The sequence below is a fragment of the Poromitra crassiceps genome (assembly GCF_964638095.1).
Source record: "Poromitra crassiceps genome assembly, chromosome: 14".
Classification (NCBI taxonomy): domain Eukaryota; kingdom Metazoa; phylum Chordata; class Actinopteri; order Beryciformes; family Melamphaidae; genus Poromitra; species Poromitra crassiceps.
This window is the reverse complement of record NC_139633.1, coordinates 21271509-21289690: the sequence shown is the minus strand read 5'-3', so window position 1 is coordinate 21289690 and position 18182 is coordinate 21271509. Positions and strand designations below refer to the sequence as shown.

The 18182-nt window shown below is 41.1% G+C and overlaps 1 protein-coding gene across 1 annotated transcript in view; it reads right to left on the bottom strand.

Annotated features, from left to right (window-relative positions):
* Window positions 1-7345: 7345 nt before the first annotated feature.
* The window catches only part of prtga (protogenin homolog a (Gallus gallus)), a gene marked incomplete at both ends in the record, with an annotated part of 45382 nt that continues 34545 nt past the window's right edge, over window positions 7346-18182 (bottom strand). The window contains 9 exons of the mRNA XM_083650663.1: window positions 7346-7747; window positions 7842-7958; window positions 10949-11090; window positions 11209-11328; window positions 11556-11742; window positions 13295-13465; window positions 14104-14231; window positions 14717-14903; window positions 15040-15135. Coding sequence (XP_083506789.1) covers window positions 7346-7747; window positions 7842-7958; window positions 10949-11090; window positions 11209-11328; window positions 11556-11742; window positions 13295-13465; window positions 14104-14231; window positions 14717-14903; window positions 15040-15135 — 1550 coding nt within the window. The remainder of the gene's footprint in view (window positions 7748-7841; window positions 7959-10948; window positions 11091-11208; window positions 11329-11555; window positions 11743-13294; window positions 13466-14103; window positions 14232-14716; window positions 14904-15039; window positions 15136-18182) is intronic.

Sequence of the window (18182 nt, the reverse complement as noted above, 5' to 3'; positions counted from 1 at the left end):
GGCTCAGCAAGGGTGGAGTTGGAGCAAAAATGCGTCCCCGGAATGGTCCCCAGAGAAGAAGAAAAAAAGAAAACATAAACAAGGAAGTGTGACAAATGAACCGCTTCAAACTTGTCACATCTGCACCGTTGCAGCCTCGATGGAAGGCTCGGCGCAAACACTCTTGGTTTTTTGCAAAAGCTATAGAATGCACGTGCTCGTTGTTTATGAACTAAGATTATGTTTCGTCTGCATTTCTGCCAGGAAGCCCCCCCCCCCAGCACGCAGCACGCAGCACGCTGGGTGTATCGATGACAACCTCGCGTCGGCGCGTGATTTCTAACCCCACATAGGATAAGCAATAACCACGCCCTGTGGCGCCGGGATTGGCCAGGAGCATTGAAGCTTGGGACTAAAGCACCTGGGGGTTTTCATCTTTTAAAATAAAGATGTTTAAAAAACTATTGCTTGTTACATTTTCAGTGCTGTACCTTTTCTCTGGGTAAGAATTGAGCTTGAAATTAACGATATGATACATTATAATATATGAGCTATGAACGTGAACACAACACCGTTTATATTATTGCATGTTTTTGTAGATTGTGTACATTGTGTAGATTACAATTATTATGCTTATTATTATTATTACTATGCTAAGGAAGGTAGGTGACCATAATTAATTTCAATGTCCGCTCTTGAAATCGCTGTCCTTCTCAAGAGCTTATTCAGTTGGTTCATGAAATCGCTGGTGTTGCTCCTGGCCAATCCCGGCGCCACAGGGCGTGGTTATTGCTTATCCTATACACCAGTTTTATCCTCATTTGATTCTGAAGCGAAAATATAGCACAATACATGTTTTTCTTTAGTTATGTAGGAATTTATTTATCAGCAGAGGTCAGTGTTGTCAAGGCTATGCCAATGCCTTTCCCTTATTACTGCAGTGCCGTGGTGTCCAAACTTATTTGAATGGGGGCCAGATTAGATAATGTGAAATAAATACCAGGGGGCCAGTTGCTTCTCGCGTCATATGGGTTATTAAAAAAAAATCGGTAACGCTAGAATACAGCCTGCAAATAACCATGTAACTACAGGGTAACAAGACTGTACTTATAGTGTAACTACAGGGTAACAAGACTGTACTTATAGTGTAACTACAGGGTAACAAGACTGTACTTATAGTGTAACTACAGGGTAACAAGACTGTACTTATAGTGTAACTACAGGGTAACAAGACTGTACTTATAGTATAACTACAGGGTAACAAGATCTGTACTTATAGTATAACTACAGGGTAACAAGATCTGTACTTATAGTATAACTACAGGGTAACAAGACTGTACTTATAGTGTAACTACAGGGTAACAAGACTGTACTTATAGTATAACTACAGGGTAACAAGATCTGTACTTATAGTGTAACTACAGGGTAACAAGACTGTACTTATAGTGTAACTACAGGGTAACAAGACTGTACTTATAGTGTAACTACAGGGTAACAAGACTGTACTTATAGTGTAACTACAGGGTAACAAGACTACTTATAGTATAACTACAGGGTAACAAGACTGTACTTATAGTATAACTGCAGGGTAACAAGACTGTACTTATAGTGTAACTACAGGGTAACAAGAATGTAGCCTACTTCTAGTGTAACTACAGGGTAACAAGACTGTACTTATAGTGTAACTACAGGGTAACAAGACTGTACTTATAGTGTAACTACAGGGTAACAAGACTGTACTTATAGTGTAACTACAGGGTAACAAGACTGTACTTATAGTGTAACTACAGGGTAACAAGACTGTACTTATAGTGTAACTACAGGGTAACAAGACTGTACTTATAGTGTAACTACAGGGTAACAAGACTGTACTTATAGTGTAACTACAGGGTAACAAGACTGTACTTATAGTGTAACTACAGCTACAAGAAGTTAATTTAGCCTGTAACTAACTACAGGGTAACAAGACTGTACTTATAGTGTAACTACAGGGTTTATACTAAATTCACTTCTTGTACCCCATAGTTACACTATAAGTACAGGTGTGGTACCTCGTAATTACCCTACAAGTACAAATCTTTTTACCCTGTAGGGCTAAATTCACTTCTTGTATTCCGTAGTTACACTATAAGTAGTCTTGTTACCCTGTAGTTATACTATACGGTAAGTACAGTCTTGTTACCCTGTAGTTACACTATAAGTACAGTCTCGTTACCCTGTAGTTACACTATAAGTACAGATCTTGTTACCCTGTAGTTACAATATTATAAGTACAGTCTCGTTACCCTGTAGTTACACTATAAGTACAGTCTTGTTACCCTGTAGTTACACTATAAGTACAGTCTTGTTACCCTGTAGTTACATGGTTATTTGCGGGCTGTATTCTAAAGCGTTAATAATCACATAGGCTATACAATTGTAGGCTACTCTAAGGATTTTGTTTACCATCTGAAAATATTAGTTCCGCCTGCGTAGTTCTTGGTGCTTATCTACAAACTGTATGATAATGCTGTCATCGTTAGGTGAACGGGGAAAAAACGCAAAGTAAACTTACTTGATTAACCAATACTGTGTGGAGGGCCACATATAGTATATTTTAAGAGACAAGCCGAGGGCCACTTAAAATCAGTCCATGGGCCGCAATTGGACCCTGGACTTTGGACATGCCTGCCTTACTGTGTGTGTGTGTGTGTGTGTGTGTGTGTGTGTGTGTGCGTGTGCGTGCGTGCAAGTGCGTGTGTGTGCGCGCACGACCATGGTCCGGACCAGTTAGTGAGTGGTCTGTCAGTGGTCTCTGTGGTCATAATGCAGTGGTCTGTCCACAGACCATGGTCCCTTACAGTTGACTAGTTTCTACCACTAGGGGCATTCAAGCTAATGGTCCAGAACAGTCAATGTGTGGTCTGTAGTGGTCCTTGTGGTCATAAGTCAGTGATCTGTTCACAGACCATGTCCTAATGGTCCGGACCAGTTAGTGAGTGGTCTATCAGTGGTCCTTCTGGTCATAATTCAGTGGTCTGTCCCTGTGGTCATAATTCAGTGGTCTAGTGTCCACAGACTTGATTTAAAAAAATCATCTCCGTACATTGAACATCAATATTCTATATTTTAACCATCACCATTGTTTTTGTCCATAACTTAGCTAAGTTAGACTAACCAGCAGCTACAGACAGATGTTTAACAGATAACAACCACACAGAACTGAACATCAGTCCTCCAGTTACCGTATATACTATATTACCCTGACATGACACCTACTCTCAGGCCTTTACCTAGTCCACATCACATACAATAACATCTGACCTCACCAAGATCTCCAACAGGCAAATGGGACAGCTGACACAGCGCTTCTGATAATAAGCATAAGCAAACTGCCAAGAAAAAGAACACAATTGTTTTCCTCAGTGTTCTCATCTGTCTTTTGAACCAGCACAGGAATTGAGTGGCTGTTTAACACCTGAATGAAAGAAATTTAAATATAAATTACAACTGTAGACAAGTTGCTATTTCTATACTTTTATTTGAACTGGGAGCTTTTTTCATAATTAACCACTGTATAAAATCTCCTAGGTAAACATTTTTGGCAGAAACATTCTTGCAAGTAATTTTGATGAGGGACAAAGACAAACAAAATACACCAAAACATTAACGCAAAATATCAGAAAACCATTATAATTACAAAAGGTACATTCAATTTTCAAGACTTGAAATGTGCTTTCACTTCAAAAGGTGGAGCAGCAGTGGGTTCCCCTGAGATTAACTGTAAATGACCCACAGCGCCCCACCTTTGCAGCTGAAGCCATCTGAGCCTAAACAGTTACTGCAGAAGGGACAACAGAGCAAGTTGGTTCATACACAAACCAAGCTCCACATCTTATCCCTTTAAATTCACAGAAAGGACATAATTCCAACATAACACCATTCATAAGATGAAACAGACACATCTTGTATCCCTTGTCTGGATTTCTTGCATCTTGACCTCAACCACACACACATCGAGGACCCAATTGTATTGCATCTGCATCTATCGTAATAACAATAAAATAAAATAAAACTTGAGGTAGCGATGATGTACCTGAATGGACTAGCAAACTCCAGTGGTCACTTGTAGTATGACATGATAACATGCAGTTTTTATAAAGTGGGAGGCCCGTATTGTGTCATTGCTCATGCTGCACATATTAACCGCTTCAAAACATCACTTGAATACATCGTTTTGGTTTCAACGATTTTAACATCAAGCGAGCATGAGAGCAAAGAAAGGCACTGGTTTCAAGTTGTGGCCTACAGATACAGGATGGTCAACCCCCAAATATTTAGCTGCGCATTTGCAGTGGGGCTTTCATGTCAAATATTAATATTATTTTAGGAACTACTACTATTTTAGGTACTATGGTAAAAGCAAGATGCATGTGATTCCACAGTAGTAACAATAACCCAATCTCTCAAGGTTAATAAAATGGGGGGGGGGGGGGAATAAATCATATTCAATCACAAGCACAATGTACCTTTTCCATCTTGATTTGTCATTTAGTAGAAACACTACATTGTTTTCAAATGACAAAATGTAGGTATGAGAACAATGAAAATGACAAAATATCACACAAAGATAGGATGCATTTTAACAGATCTCTTGCCAATATGCAACGGTGACCTCAAAAATCTTTGGTTTACATTGTTTGCTTTTCAAAAGAAAGTTAAACTGATTGTGTCGCTTTTCATGCAAACAGCCGCCTCTATTTCCCCTGATTGAATCCTCTCGAGAATCCTCTGATTGAGAATACAGCAACGTGCAAATGTTGATGCATCCACTGACTTTTTGCACTCCTTGAGAAGCGATTTTATTTGATTTCAGAGCTATTTTAAATGGAACATGTTCAAAACCTATAACTACAATCTGAAAATGAACTTGAATGAACATTAACAAATACAATTAACAGTGTTGTGAGTGTTTCATTTAATTTTATACCTTAACATTTTGAGAATTTGCTTTTCTGAAAAACTCCAAATACTTGAGTTCTAAATTATTTTGTTAATTATTTTTTACCCATTAACGGAAAGAAAAAAATCAAGAGATGCACATTTACACACGACTGCACTGTTGCAACAGATTCAGAATCAATATAATTTACTGTATATAACTCCATATAATTTTCACCTACAATGTACAGACCTATTTGCAACAGTCACATTTTTCGAGGACATCTACGACAGGATAATTTGGTTAGCGTGCATGAAACTGATTAGATTTGTCACTTCTTTATCCATCTTTAAGTGCCTGGGAATCCTGTGGGCACTTTTGTCTGAGTTAACCCGCATCACAACTCGTTTGGTCACGGGACAAGGCCACTAACGTGCAAGGCTTTGTTTTCAGGAGCAGCATCTCAACTGATCTGCAAGGCCACGTTTCATCTTTGGTCTAATGCATAAGACTGTCTCACATTCCTTATTCACCTTTTGCCAGAGATCAGTTGAGAAGTTAAAAGAAATCACGGAGCAAACAACTCTTTGGCTAAAGCATCAGTCACCGCTGCACATTGGCTGATAATACAAAACTACTTGAAGGACAAGTGCTAATCTTTATCTACCCTACAGTCAAACTACTTGGAACAAAAGTAACTACAATGTGTACTCAGTATCACATATCTAACAAAAATATAGATTTTTCAGAGGTAAAATGACTTTTGGTGTTCATTCAATTCTTCACTTTCATCTCTGATTAAACACTTCCATTGCTTTGCTTTTCAACAATCATACTTCATAAGTGTTGCATCCCCATGTGGAGCTTCTCTCTCCAAAAGATTAGACTTTGGTATTATTAACATCTGAGAGAAGCTTTCCACATTAAGGCCAATCATAAAGCTTCAGGTTTTCTGTACCAACATGCCAATTCAAGCATGTTCAGCATGAAGACGTCAACAAAGAAAATAGAGCCTCTCGCACAACAGAGGTCATTTGAACTGAAATGAAACTAAAGAGGCCTTTTCATCTCTAAAGGAGGGCAGCACAAACATCTGAACACTGGCACACAATTTCAGAGATACATTCATAGCATATCTACTAGGCAATTACGCACTACAACAGTTTAGCACTGAGAAGATACCCTGTCAGTTGATCATGTAACATTACATGACTTTTCAATGGACTAAACCTTGTTCCCTGAGTTTAGGAAAAATAACACAATAAAATAATTTGTTAAACGAGGTAGTATAAAACGGGAATCGCAAGGGCAGCTGCACATTGAAATACAAAACAAAAGCAGACATTCATCATTTTCCAATACCATTACTCTATAATGGCTCAAATGAAAAGTACAATCCTTAATAATACTGGCTCAATATGACCTCAGCAACATCTGAGGACAAACACAAGTGTGATGTGCATCTTGTATGCCTCGATCCACACAGCAGGCGGAAAGAGACAGGAATTACACAGCTTTTAGGTGAAAGCTGCAGCGCCCTTACAACCCAAATATTCAGAACAAAAGAGGAAAGACAAAAAAAAATGGGAATGGCAATCAGAAAAAGCCATCAGGAAGTATCAAATGTTATGTAACTGAAACAACCCATCACATAACGTAGGTATAAGTAGTTATTAAATATACAGTGGAAGTTTACCCAGAGGCAAACCCGAGGTAGATAATCAGCAAAAAGGACTCACACTTCCCTTTTGCTCCAGTGATAAACTCTCTTAAATAATGCCAGAAATGTAACAGTCACTTTTCACATTTTTGACAATCTTTTTAAACATTCATGGTGGGTGAGTTTTCTTTTCTTTTTCTTCAAAAAACATACACAGAAATTAAGAGAGGGGGGGAGGAAGAGAAAGACAGACATTCGTTGAAAGAAGAAAGGAATCGTGTGAACCCCTCGGCTGCGTCTGCTGGCATCCTGTTCATCGTCTGTTCAAATAATACAGGATAAAGGTGAAGAGGGTCTCTCTCTGTTTCTTTCTCCCTCGCTCTCACACCGACATTCAAGGTCACGGTATACTTGCCACGGAAATGAATTGGCAGGTACGACTGGACAAAAGGACACTTTTGTGGGGGGGAAACTAAGCTTGTATGCACAGGTTTACTGGCCGAACTCATCAAATTCTTTGTATTGTATAATTGGTCAAAAATATCATGCTGCTGGAAAAGCATCTCCATAACTGCAGTGAGTAAACAGATTTAGGCAAGTTCAACTTCGGTGCAAGTATACCGCCACCTTTTTACACACACACACACACACACACACACACACACACACACACACACACACACACACACACACACGCATACACACACACACACGCACGCACACACACGCACGCACACACACACACGCAGGCACACACACGTGCGCACGCACGCACGCACGCACACTTAGAGAGAAAGTGCAGACTGGGAACTGCTCTGGGCTTCGTGACGATGGCATCCGTTTTCAGTGGCTTCTGGCGACTTCAGCTCAGGCGGACTTTGCTTCTCCGGCTCGCTCCCCTGTTGGCTCCCCTCAGCGGAGCCGCTGCACTCTGAGCCCTCGCTGACCTCCGCTCTCAGAGATGGGGGCCGGCTGCTGGGACCGGAGGACAGGTTGGTCGTCTCCATGTCGTCGTGAGAGTAGCGGCCCGAGTCGCCCGTCTCGCTGCTGGAGGATCCCTCCGTGTCACCGGGGGGGCGGAGCCGGGTCTGCGGGGGGCCGGGCTGGTCCCCAGACGTGGACAGCTCCTCCTTATAACACAACACCGTGCTGCCCGGCAGGTAGGAGTCTGATCCGTGTCTCATGCTCTGTACCACAGATAACAAGCGTTTGTTCAGTTATGAGCTTTTTTTTAAGTATAAAAACTGACTGGAGGGGAGGACTCATCATTCTCAATCTTACCTGCATCATTTCAGCATCCCTTTTCTCCCCCTCATTGCTGAAGGCAAACCATTTATTTCTCTTCTCGGTGTTGGGGTGAACAGGTCCAAGACAATTGATCATTAGATTTGTTCCTCCCTAAGAATGAAAAAGAATGAGCATTAAATCACACTGATCACATTACTGCACGTTAAATAACACTGACCACATTAGACTGCATGTTAAATAACACCGACCACATTATACTGCATGTTAAATCACACTGATCACATTATACTGCATGTTAAATAACACTGACCACATTATACTGCATGTTAAATCACACTAACCACATTATACTGCACGTTAAATAACACTGACCACATTATACTGCATGTTAAATAACACTGACCACATTATACTGCATGTTAAATCACACTAACCACATTATACTGCATGTTAAATCACACTGATCACATTATACTGCATGTTAAATCACACTAACCACATTATACTGCATGTTAAATAACACTGACCACATTATACTGCACGTTAAATAACACTGACCACATTATACTGCACGTTAAATAACACTGACCACATTATACTGCATGTTAAATAACACTGACCACATTAGACTGCATGTTAAATAACACTGACCACATTATACTGCATGTTAAATCACACTAACCACATTATACTGCATGTTAAATCACACTAACCACATTATACTGCATGTTAAATCACACTAACCACATTATACTGCATGTTAAATCACACTAACCACATTATACTGCACGTTAAATAACACTGACCACATTATACTGCATGTTAAATCACACTAACCACATTATACTGCATGTTAAATCACACTAACCACATTATACTGCACGTTAAATAACACTGACCACATTATACTGCATGTTAAATCACACTAACCACATTATACTGCATGTTAAATAACACTGACCACATTATACTGCATGTTAAATAACACCGACCACATTATACTGCATGTTAAATCACACTGATCACATTATACTGCATGTTAAATAACACTGACCACATTATACTGCATGTTAAATCACACTAACCACATTATACTGCACGTTAAATAACACTGACCACATTATACTGCATGTTAAATAACACTGACCACATTATACTGCATGTTAAATCACACTAACCACATTATACTGCATGTTAAATCACACTGATCACATTATACTGCATGTTAAATCACACTAACCACATTATACTGCATGTTAAATAACACTGACCACATTATACTGCACGTTAAATAACACTGACCACATTATACTGCACGTTAAATAACACTGACCACATTATACTGCATGTTAAATAACACTGACCACATTAGACTGCATGTTAAATAACACTGACCACATTATACTGCATGTTAAATCACACTAACCACATTATACTGCATGTTAAATCACACTGATCACATTATACTGCATGTTAAATCACACTAACCACATTATACTGCACGTTAAATAACACTGACCACATTATACTGCATGTTAAATCACACTAACCACATTATACTGCACGTTAAATAACACTGACCACATTATACTGCATGTTAAATCACACTAACCACATTATACTGCATGTTAAATAACACCGACCACATTATACTGCATGTTAAATAACACTGATCACATTATACTGCATGTTAAATAACACTGACCACATTATACTGCATGTTAAATCACACTGATCACATTATACTGCATGTTAAATCACACTAACCACATTATACTGCATGTTAAATCACACTGATCACATTATACTGCATGTTAAATAACACTGACCACATTATACTGCATGTTAAATCACACTGATCACATTATACTGCATGTTAAATAACACTGACCACATTATACTGCACGTTAAATAACACTGACCACATTAGACTGCATGTTAAATCACACTAACCACATTATACTGCATGTTAAATCACACTGATCACATTATACTGCATGTTAAATAACACTGACCACATTATACTGCATGTTAAATCACACTAACCACATTATACTGCATGTTAAATCACACTGATCACATTATACTGCATGTTAAATAACACTGACCACATTATACTGCATGTTAAATAACACTGACCACATTATACTGCATGTTAAATAACACTGACCACATTATACTGCCTGTTAAATAACACTGACCACATTAGACTGCATGTTAAATAACACTGACCACATTACACTGCATGTTAAATAACACTGACCACATTAGACTGCATGTTAAATAACACTGACCACATTAGACTGCATGTTAAATAACACTGACCACATTAGACTGCATGTTAAATAACACTGACCACATTAGACTGCATGTTAAATAACACTGACCACATTAGACTGCATGTTAAATAACACTGACCACATTATACTGCATGTTAAATCACACTGACCACATTATACTGCACGTTAAATAACACTGACCACATTATACTGCATGTTAAATAACACTGACCACATTATACTGCACGTTAAATAACACTGACCACATTATACTGCATGTTAAATAACACTGACTACATTATACTGCATGTTAAATAACACTGACCACATTATACTGCACGTTAAATAACACTGACCACATTAGACTGCATGTTAAATAACACTGACCACATTATACTGCATGTTAAATAACACTGACCACATTATACTGCACGTTAAATAACACTGACCACATTAGACTGCATGTTAAATAACACTGACCACATTATACTGCACGTTAAATAACACTGACCACATTATACTGCACGTTAAATAACACTGACCACATTATACTGCATGTTAAATAACACTGACCACATTATACTGCACGTTAAATAACACTGACCACATTATACTGCACGTTAAATCACACTGACCACATTATACTGCACGTTAAATAACACTGACCACATTAGACTGCATGTTAAATAACACTGACCACATTATACTGCACGTTAAATAACACTGACCACATTATACTGCATGTTAAATAACACTGACCACATTATACTGCACGTTAAATAACACACTGAACATTAATCTCTCCTTCTACGTGGCTCTGATGTGCTGCTTACATCTGTAGTAAGTGTAAAGGGTTAGTACCTTGGCGTCAATATAATGCTCTCGACTCATCATGGGTACCATCACATCAGCGTTCTCAGCCTGTCCCTCAGAGCCCAGATGAGCTGCAGTGGTGGTGGAGGCGTTCGCTCCTTGTCTGTGCATTTTAACAGCTGAAAATCTCCTGGAGGAAAACAAGCACGACAACGTTGACGACAGAGGATACTCAAGAAAAAAAGGTCACATTTTTGCCTCGTCCCCCCTGTGAAAAACAGTGAGTCACTGTTTGGACAGATAATGACCTGTTTTTGCCTCTGCAGACGATGATGAAAGCGCAGATGATGATGCAGATCAGTGCGATGCAGACTCCTACGATGATCCCTGTCATCGACTTTTGGTCCAGGTGGTAGAAGCCATCTGCAAAGTATGAAGTCAATATTGTCAGATAAACCCATATTATCGTTATATTACAGTCTCAAGTGTGTATAGCAGCGTGTATTCTGAGTCCCATCGCAAGATGTCAAAAAACAATGCTGTCATGATAATGTTGAAAAACGAGTCAAGTAAAACTCCTTTAAAAAAAGTAAAAAAAAAAAAGGGGGGGGGATGGCTGCGAGTGGACGCGTGGCCCTGGAGACTTGCTCGTCACTGACCTGTGGTGTGCAGGGAGCCGTGGGAGAGTCTGGGAACGTGACCCGTGGATAAGACATCAGCCCGCACCTCCAGCTCCACCGTATGAGAAAAGGGCCCATCGCCCATCTCGTTAGATGCAGAAACCTTCACCAAATAAACCTGGCCGGGCTTCAGCTTCTCCAACAGCGCCATGGTGATGCCCCCTGTCAATGAAATGTAGCTGTGCTGTTGAACTACATATTTTTCATAAGCCTCCATTAGGTTAAAAAAAATAAAAATAATAATAATGTGTTTTTCAAACCAGATTACTTTGGCCATTAACTTTCCAGATATCTGATGATTCACATCCAGGTATTCTGTGACCCCGCTTGCTCTAAATTACTCTGAGACACTCTGTGGTACATGGTTTGGTAAATGAGATGAATTAGACATAAGATCTGGTGATAAGAGTGTGGTGATAGGGATTTTCTAGTGATATTTAAAATTGTGAAATATTTGGCTACATACTAAAGTTGGCAATTTACGCACGCCATGGACGTTGATGTAAAGTAAATATATTGACATTTTAGCTGTATAGAGCTTTTCCATAGTTATTTTATAATATGTCTGAAGAACATGTTGATATTCTCAAGTCTCATCTTGTTTCCTCTGTCATTATGCCTTTGCATTTCCTGCATTAACGTACTTAGCCGCTCGCTAGCTAGTAGTAGCTGAATTGTTAGCCTCGGTGGCTTCTAGTCAACTGCGCATGTTCACGACGTGAGCACTCGAATGCCAAGCATGCCGAGTACACGACTTCCGGTCTCGTATTCACGGTAAACATGAGCCCTCTTGAACGCAACATTACACCCTGACTTTAATTTGCACCCTAGCATAGTTCAGCTGACCATTGAAGAACAGGGTTTTGTAATGCAGTGAAAAAATAAACATAAACATAAAAACAATTCTCATGGGTGTGAAGGGGCTATTTGTGAGCAGCCTCTCAGCGGCAGAGCAGGGGGTCAGGGATCAGAGCCACACACATTCCCCTATCCAGTACCACCCAGCCCCCTCAGCGCCGTGGCCCCGGCAGTCAGAGGAAGGGGGGGGGGGGGGGGGGTGCTCCATTTAAGCGATAGGGGGCTGGGGGCAGGGCAGGGGGGCTTTGTGAATAGCTTCACTTTTGACCCCTTCAGAGGCAAAGGGGGAAAGATTGGGTGTCCTGTGTTTCCTGGGGTCATCTGCTCTTAATAACACCTACCTACAATCTGTGGCTACACATCAACCACAAGCAAACAACTGCTTTTCAGTTACTACCCCACATCAACTTTTGAGGGGAATGGGATTACCACGATTTTGACCCAAAGGTCATGTCAAAACGTGATTTTAATTTTCAAACTCTTTTTACAACTCATTTAAATGACTATGATGAGCAGCTTGGTACACAACAGCACAACATAAAGCTAAGCTGTACTCACTCTTCCAGGTAGAATAAGGCCAATAGAAAGTTACTCAAAAGTTATTTTTTTTAACCACAGAAGAAGTCCAGTCCACACTGTTCTTTCATTAGTGAGACAAAAGCAGTGTGTTCGGCCAATCTCGCACCAGCCAGGAAACACAAAGAGCACAGGGCTGGAGGATTAAATGAGTTACTGATTTCCAATGGTCCGTTTATCTTGGAGAAGGACAGGTTTTGTGGGCCTGAGCCCCTGTAGGCCAGCAGCTCATAGCATGCAGCTCTTTCGCTATGCCTCTCTTTCCCCACTCCTGCTTTACCTTCTCTTTTGAGGATTTGCCATTCGCCAGCGATCCAGGCCTTCCTGGAGGCGTACAGGATGGTGTAGCGTGTCACGGCTACGTTGGACTCATCCGGCAGCTTCCATGATACCAGCGCGGTGTCTTCCTCAATAAGAGTTACTTTCACACTGGAGGGCGGCAGTCTGGGGGCTGCGATGGAGGAAAAGACCACAGTCAAAATAAAAATCACCAAAAAATATACATCCCATAAACACTACAACAGAGTAAAAGGTGCCTTTTCAATACACCGAGGGGATTAAGGGAGATTCATATAGAATAGAATAATTTACCAAAATGTTACATAATTAAGTGAAATTTCACATACGGTACACTTAAAAATGCAGGTATCTTTTGAGTGATATAAAATAACAACATACAAATATCATCACATCGGGTGAAAACTTTGTCTCTCCAAAATTTGCAAGAACAAGAGGTTGACAATGTTGCATTCTTTGATGTTATCCAATCGATTTTGAAATTATCCAATGGATTTTGATAAACCCAAAAAGTATTTTCTCAACTCATAGCAGAACATTTAATACTTCATTTGACATTCACACATGAAAATCACCCAAATTGGTGTTACGAGTATATGAAATAATATCATTCTTCACTTATAGCAAGAGAGCGTCCAAACTAATTATCATTGTGTCGTTCAATCTTTGTATTTAACAGTCAAACAAAGATAGTTGCAAGCTTCATACACAACACGTGGAATTAAATCATGTATTTAGACTATTAACACTTAGAGATAGAGACTTAGGACTTGGAGATTTAGAGATGCTCACCTTGAGGGAAAGTGGTCTGATACACCACAGGGCTCCAGGGGCTGGCCAGCTGGTCGAGGTGGAGGCGGATGGCAAATTCATACCTGGTGTTTGGCTCCAGGTCTCGAACCAGGAGGCTCTGCTCACTCCTGCAAGAGAAAGCAATAACAGAGGTGTAACCTCAAGGACTTGCCCAGCAGATGGAGCTATGGGACCATGCTAACGGTGAGAGAGAGAGAAGCCAGTGGTGATCTGAAAACTTTCCTCGACTGTTTGCACTGAATTGCTGCCAGAGGTAACTTGTGCTATTCTTGAGACTGAGATTATGTTGTAAAGTGCAGGAAACAGTTTAGATGAGGCGTTTGGAGAGGTTACAGCTGACTTTGGGCTATGACAGCCAACTTTGCTGATTAAGTGCCAATATTGCTGCTAATAATATATCACTGTATTAATACGACGGTTGAAATGTAGCATGAAAACAACTTCCAAGCCATCATACAGTAAGCTGCACAACAGGCACAGGTGAATGAACACAAGGTCATAAATCGACCTGCATTGAAAATGAAAGGAATTCAGACTGTGCAGTTGAAAAGTGCAAAGAGGTGTCTGTAACGTGCTGAGAGGAAGCACTCACGTCTGCAGGTAGAGCACCAGAGAGGCGTTCTGCAGGCCCACAGGGTTGCAGCGGACGGTGAAGTTGACCGTTTGGCTGGAAGAGAAAGCGGGGCGCCCCCAGTGGAGAAACACGGCGCTGGAGCTGTTGGTCTTGGCGTACACGTGGTGAGGAGGCGGCGGCGGAGGCACCAGGCGATCTCGAACGGCTGACGGACACGGAGAGAGAAGTGTTCAAGTCAACGGGTTTAGAAACACAACACTCTGCCTCAGGTGCTGCCTACACTAATTGCTGATGTGCATTTCAAAAAAAGGTGGTGTTTCCAAGTGTTTTGTAGGACCTACAGACACATCCAGGGGTGCTGACAGTCTGATCTGCTTGGTAGCCATCACCGATGACATTGTAAGCCAGGAGCTTCACATGGTACTTCTTCCTTGGGTCTACAATCAGGAAGGGAGAAGATTAAATTAAATGTAAATATAAGTCACATCGTAGACAAATTAAAAACCCTCACTTCGCTTGCGGCAAAATACAAACGCCGTTCTGAGGTCTCAATAAGCATAGACAGATTTAAGTAGACCAGCATTCGGTATTTAATGTCATAATTCACTGTGGGCCATATGTGCTTTCTTCAACCAACAGGAGGTGGGGCTGCTGAGATGAAAAGGGACCTGGGCTCAGTGAGGTTTGGGCTCTGACGCTGTGGTGGGAACCTGGGGCAGATGCTCAGTGCTGCTGTGAGCGCTTTGGTCAGTTTGTGCTCCACTCAGGGCAGCAGGACAGAGGACCTCCACTATCCATCACCCTGTCACCCAGTCCATCACCCTCGTCTGTCACCCAGCCTTTTCATTGCAAATCAGATGGCCTCCCCCTGCCCCGGTCAAGCTGCTGGTCAGTGGTCAGTAGCCACTCCTATTCAGCTCCAGAACCCGGGGGTTAAATCGACGGACAAAACCTCCTGGGAAGGACAACGCTATCGGTCAACAGCAGTTCCCAGCATCAGTGACCCTAAAGGCCCCGTGTTGAACAAAAGCCATCTGAACAAATGTTCCTTTTTTTTTTTTTTTACCTCTAAAACAATAGTCAGGGTTCAAATGTTGCATACAGTATTGTGACTGAATATCTGTAGACTCTTCAGTGACTATAAGCAACTTCCTCACTGAACTAGAAGAGTGCACTGGCCTCCGCCAAAGCCAATAGTCCAGTCTGCTATTATGACGATTTTGTTGAGTCGGATCGGATCTGCTCCCAAAATTTAATGGGTTCTTCCTTCCAAGTTTCATGAAAATCGGCAAAGTAGTTTTTCCTACTAACTAATCCTGCTAACTAACAGACCAACAAATGAGCAAACAAACAAACTGCAAAGAAAAAGAACCTCCTTGGCGGAGGTAATGCACTGAAACCTTTTTTTATTATTACTTTTTGGGGCATTTTGCCTTTTTTTCATAGGACAGTAGGCAGACAGGAAAGGTGGGGAGAGCGGATTCGAACCCAGGTAAAGGACTGCCTTTGTGGTACGCGCTCTACCAGGTGAGCCACTGGGACGCCCAATGCACTGAAACTGCCAGTAAAACACTGAAAGGCAAGGCAGATAAACCCACTGGACATAATGGCCAGTAGAAAGAAGCTGATGTTTACAGATAAACCCACTGGACATAATGACCAGTAGAAAGAAGCTGGTGTTTACAGATAAACCCACTGGACATAATGACCAGTAGAAAGAAGCTGGTGTTTACCGGCTAAAGCCTAACAATGGATTACACTCCCCCTCTGTAAAGGGCACCCTGAAAGTCCTCATTATATAATAATAAGCTTTTGGGAACAGTATAGCTGTTAGTTACTGGGGTGTGCTTCTCCACTCTGTAAGCTTATACAGCACAGGGACTGACACAGGGACCACTTTACTTTCTCTCATGCTTGTTCACATGATTTCTAAAGTGAAAATCATGTACAGTATGCACTTTCTTTTGCTTGATAACTGATAACATTTGACAATTGTTTTGCTCCAAAACTTTGAAGTGTGTTGGAAGGCCGAGGAAAGGTGATTGGTTTTGGTATTTGATGGTGGGGCCACTTTCACTTTTTGTTGTTATTCTAATATGGAAATGACTCTTTTATGTCTCTGTTTATCAATATCTCAAATCTCAAATATAAGTTATCATGAGTGTGTTAACCCTGAACGGTTTGTCCTTACTAGCCAGCTAATGCCAAATGTCAGCTATTTCAACAAATTGCATCTTTAGGCTCCAGTCCAGTCCACATATTTCGTGGCTCTGGAAACACACAGAAATGGAAAGCTCAAGTACCAGTATTTGTATTTTGTGTGACTCATCACAAAAGCAACACTCTTAATACTATTAAAACAGCCAGTGAGGGGCTTGAGGGAAGTGGGAGGGCACAGGGGGGGGAAGATGAAGAGGGGTGGAGCTGAGCTGCGTGGAGCCCCAGCCCTGAGGAGCTTCAGTGGAGCCAGGCCAGGCCAGGAGGTCACGCTGAGATAAAACTCTGAAAGAATCTGAGGTCATGGGTGTGGAATATGAGATGAGCCCCTTTTTTCTGCTCAGGATCGTCCCTGTAGCCCAAACCTGAATGTTTCTACACAATTACCATTAGGAGAGTGGGAGAAAAACGGCATAAAGTGTGTAATAATTACTTGATATAAGTCGGATTAAGAATTGCTGCTGATTTACGCATTTGCATGCAAATATGCAAAACTCTCTCTCTCTCTGCATAGTATTGATCAATGTGCAGCATGTTAAGATTCAGCAGGGAGCTGATCAGAATAAAGAGAAGTCATCATCTCTACTGATATATTTCTATCTTCTGCCGCCGGACGCAAACAAAAAACACGTCTAATACGTATAATGACCACTTTATTCTTCACAGTCAAGCAGGTTCTGGACATTGCCTGGGCACCTCTAAAGAGGCGCAGGCAGAGTCCCTCAGTATGCACCTCCACCCAGGCCCGCAACACAATGGGCCCCGGCGTAATTATGCGAGAGAGGGGCTGGGAGAGGGGGGAGGCTGTGACATCTGGGCCACGACCTTTGACCTGGAATCTGGGCAAGCTAAATCCTGCAAAAGGAGGCCTCGCTGTGGAGGGGGAGGGTCAAGCTGAGGAAGTGAGTGGAAAAACAGGGAAACACCAAGAGCCAAAATAAAATGGCACTTAATAGGTGATGACACAGCATGCTAATAAAAGAAAATGGAGAGTGACAACTTTCCAGAATATCCCAATGGACAATTTTAGCGCTGCAGCTCTTTCAAACATACCTGAGGCTACTAGTACTAATAAGTAATTTACTGTATTATATAAAATGACCAAATCACATTTTCTGTGCAATTTGTAAGTATCCATAACAATATCAATAATATCAACTTAAAAAGATTTGAAACTTTCAAAAGAGATGTCTGCAGTCCATTGAACACCAAATCTCTATTAATGATAAGAACATGCTGATTAAATAATCACACAATAGTACGCAAT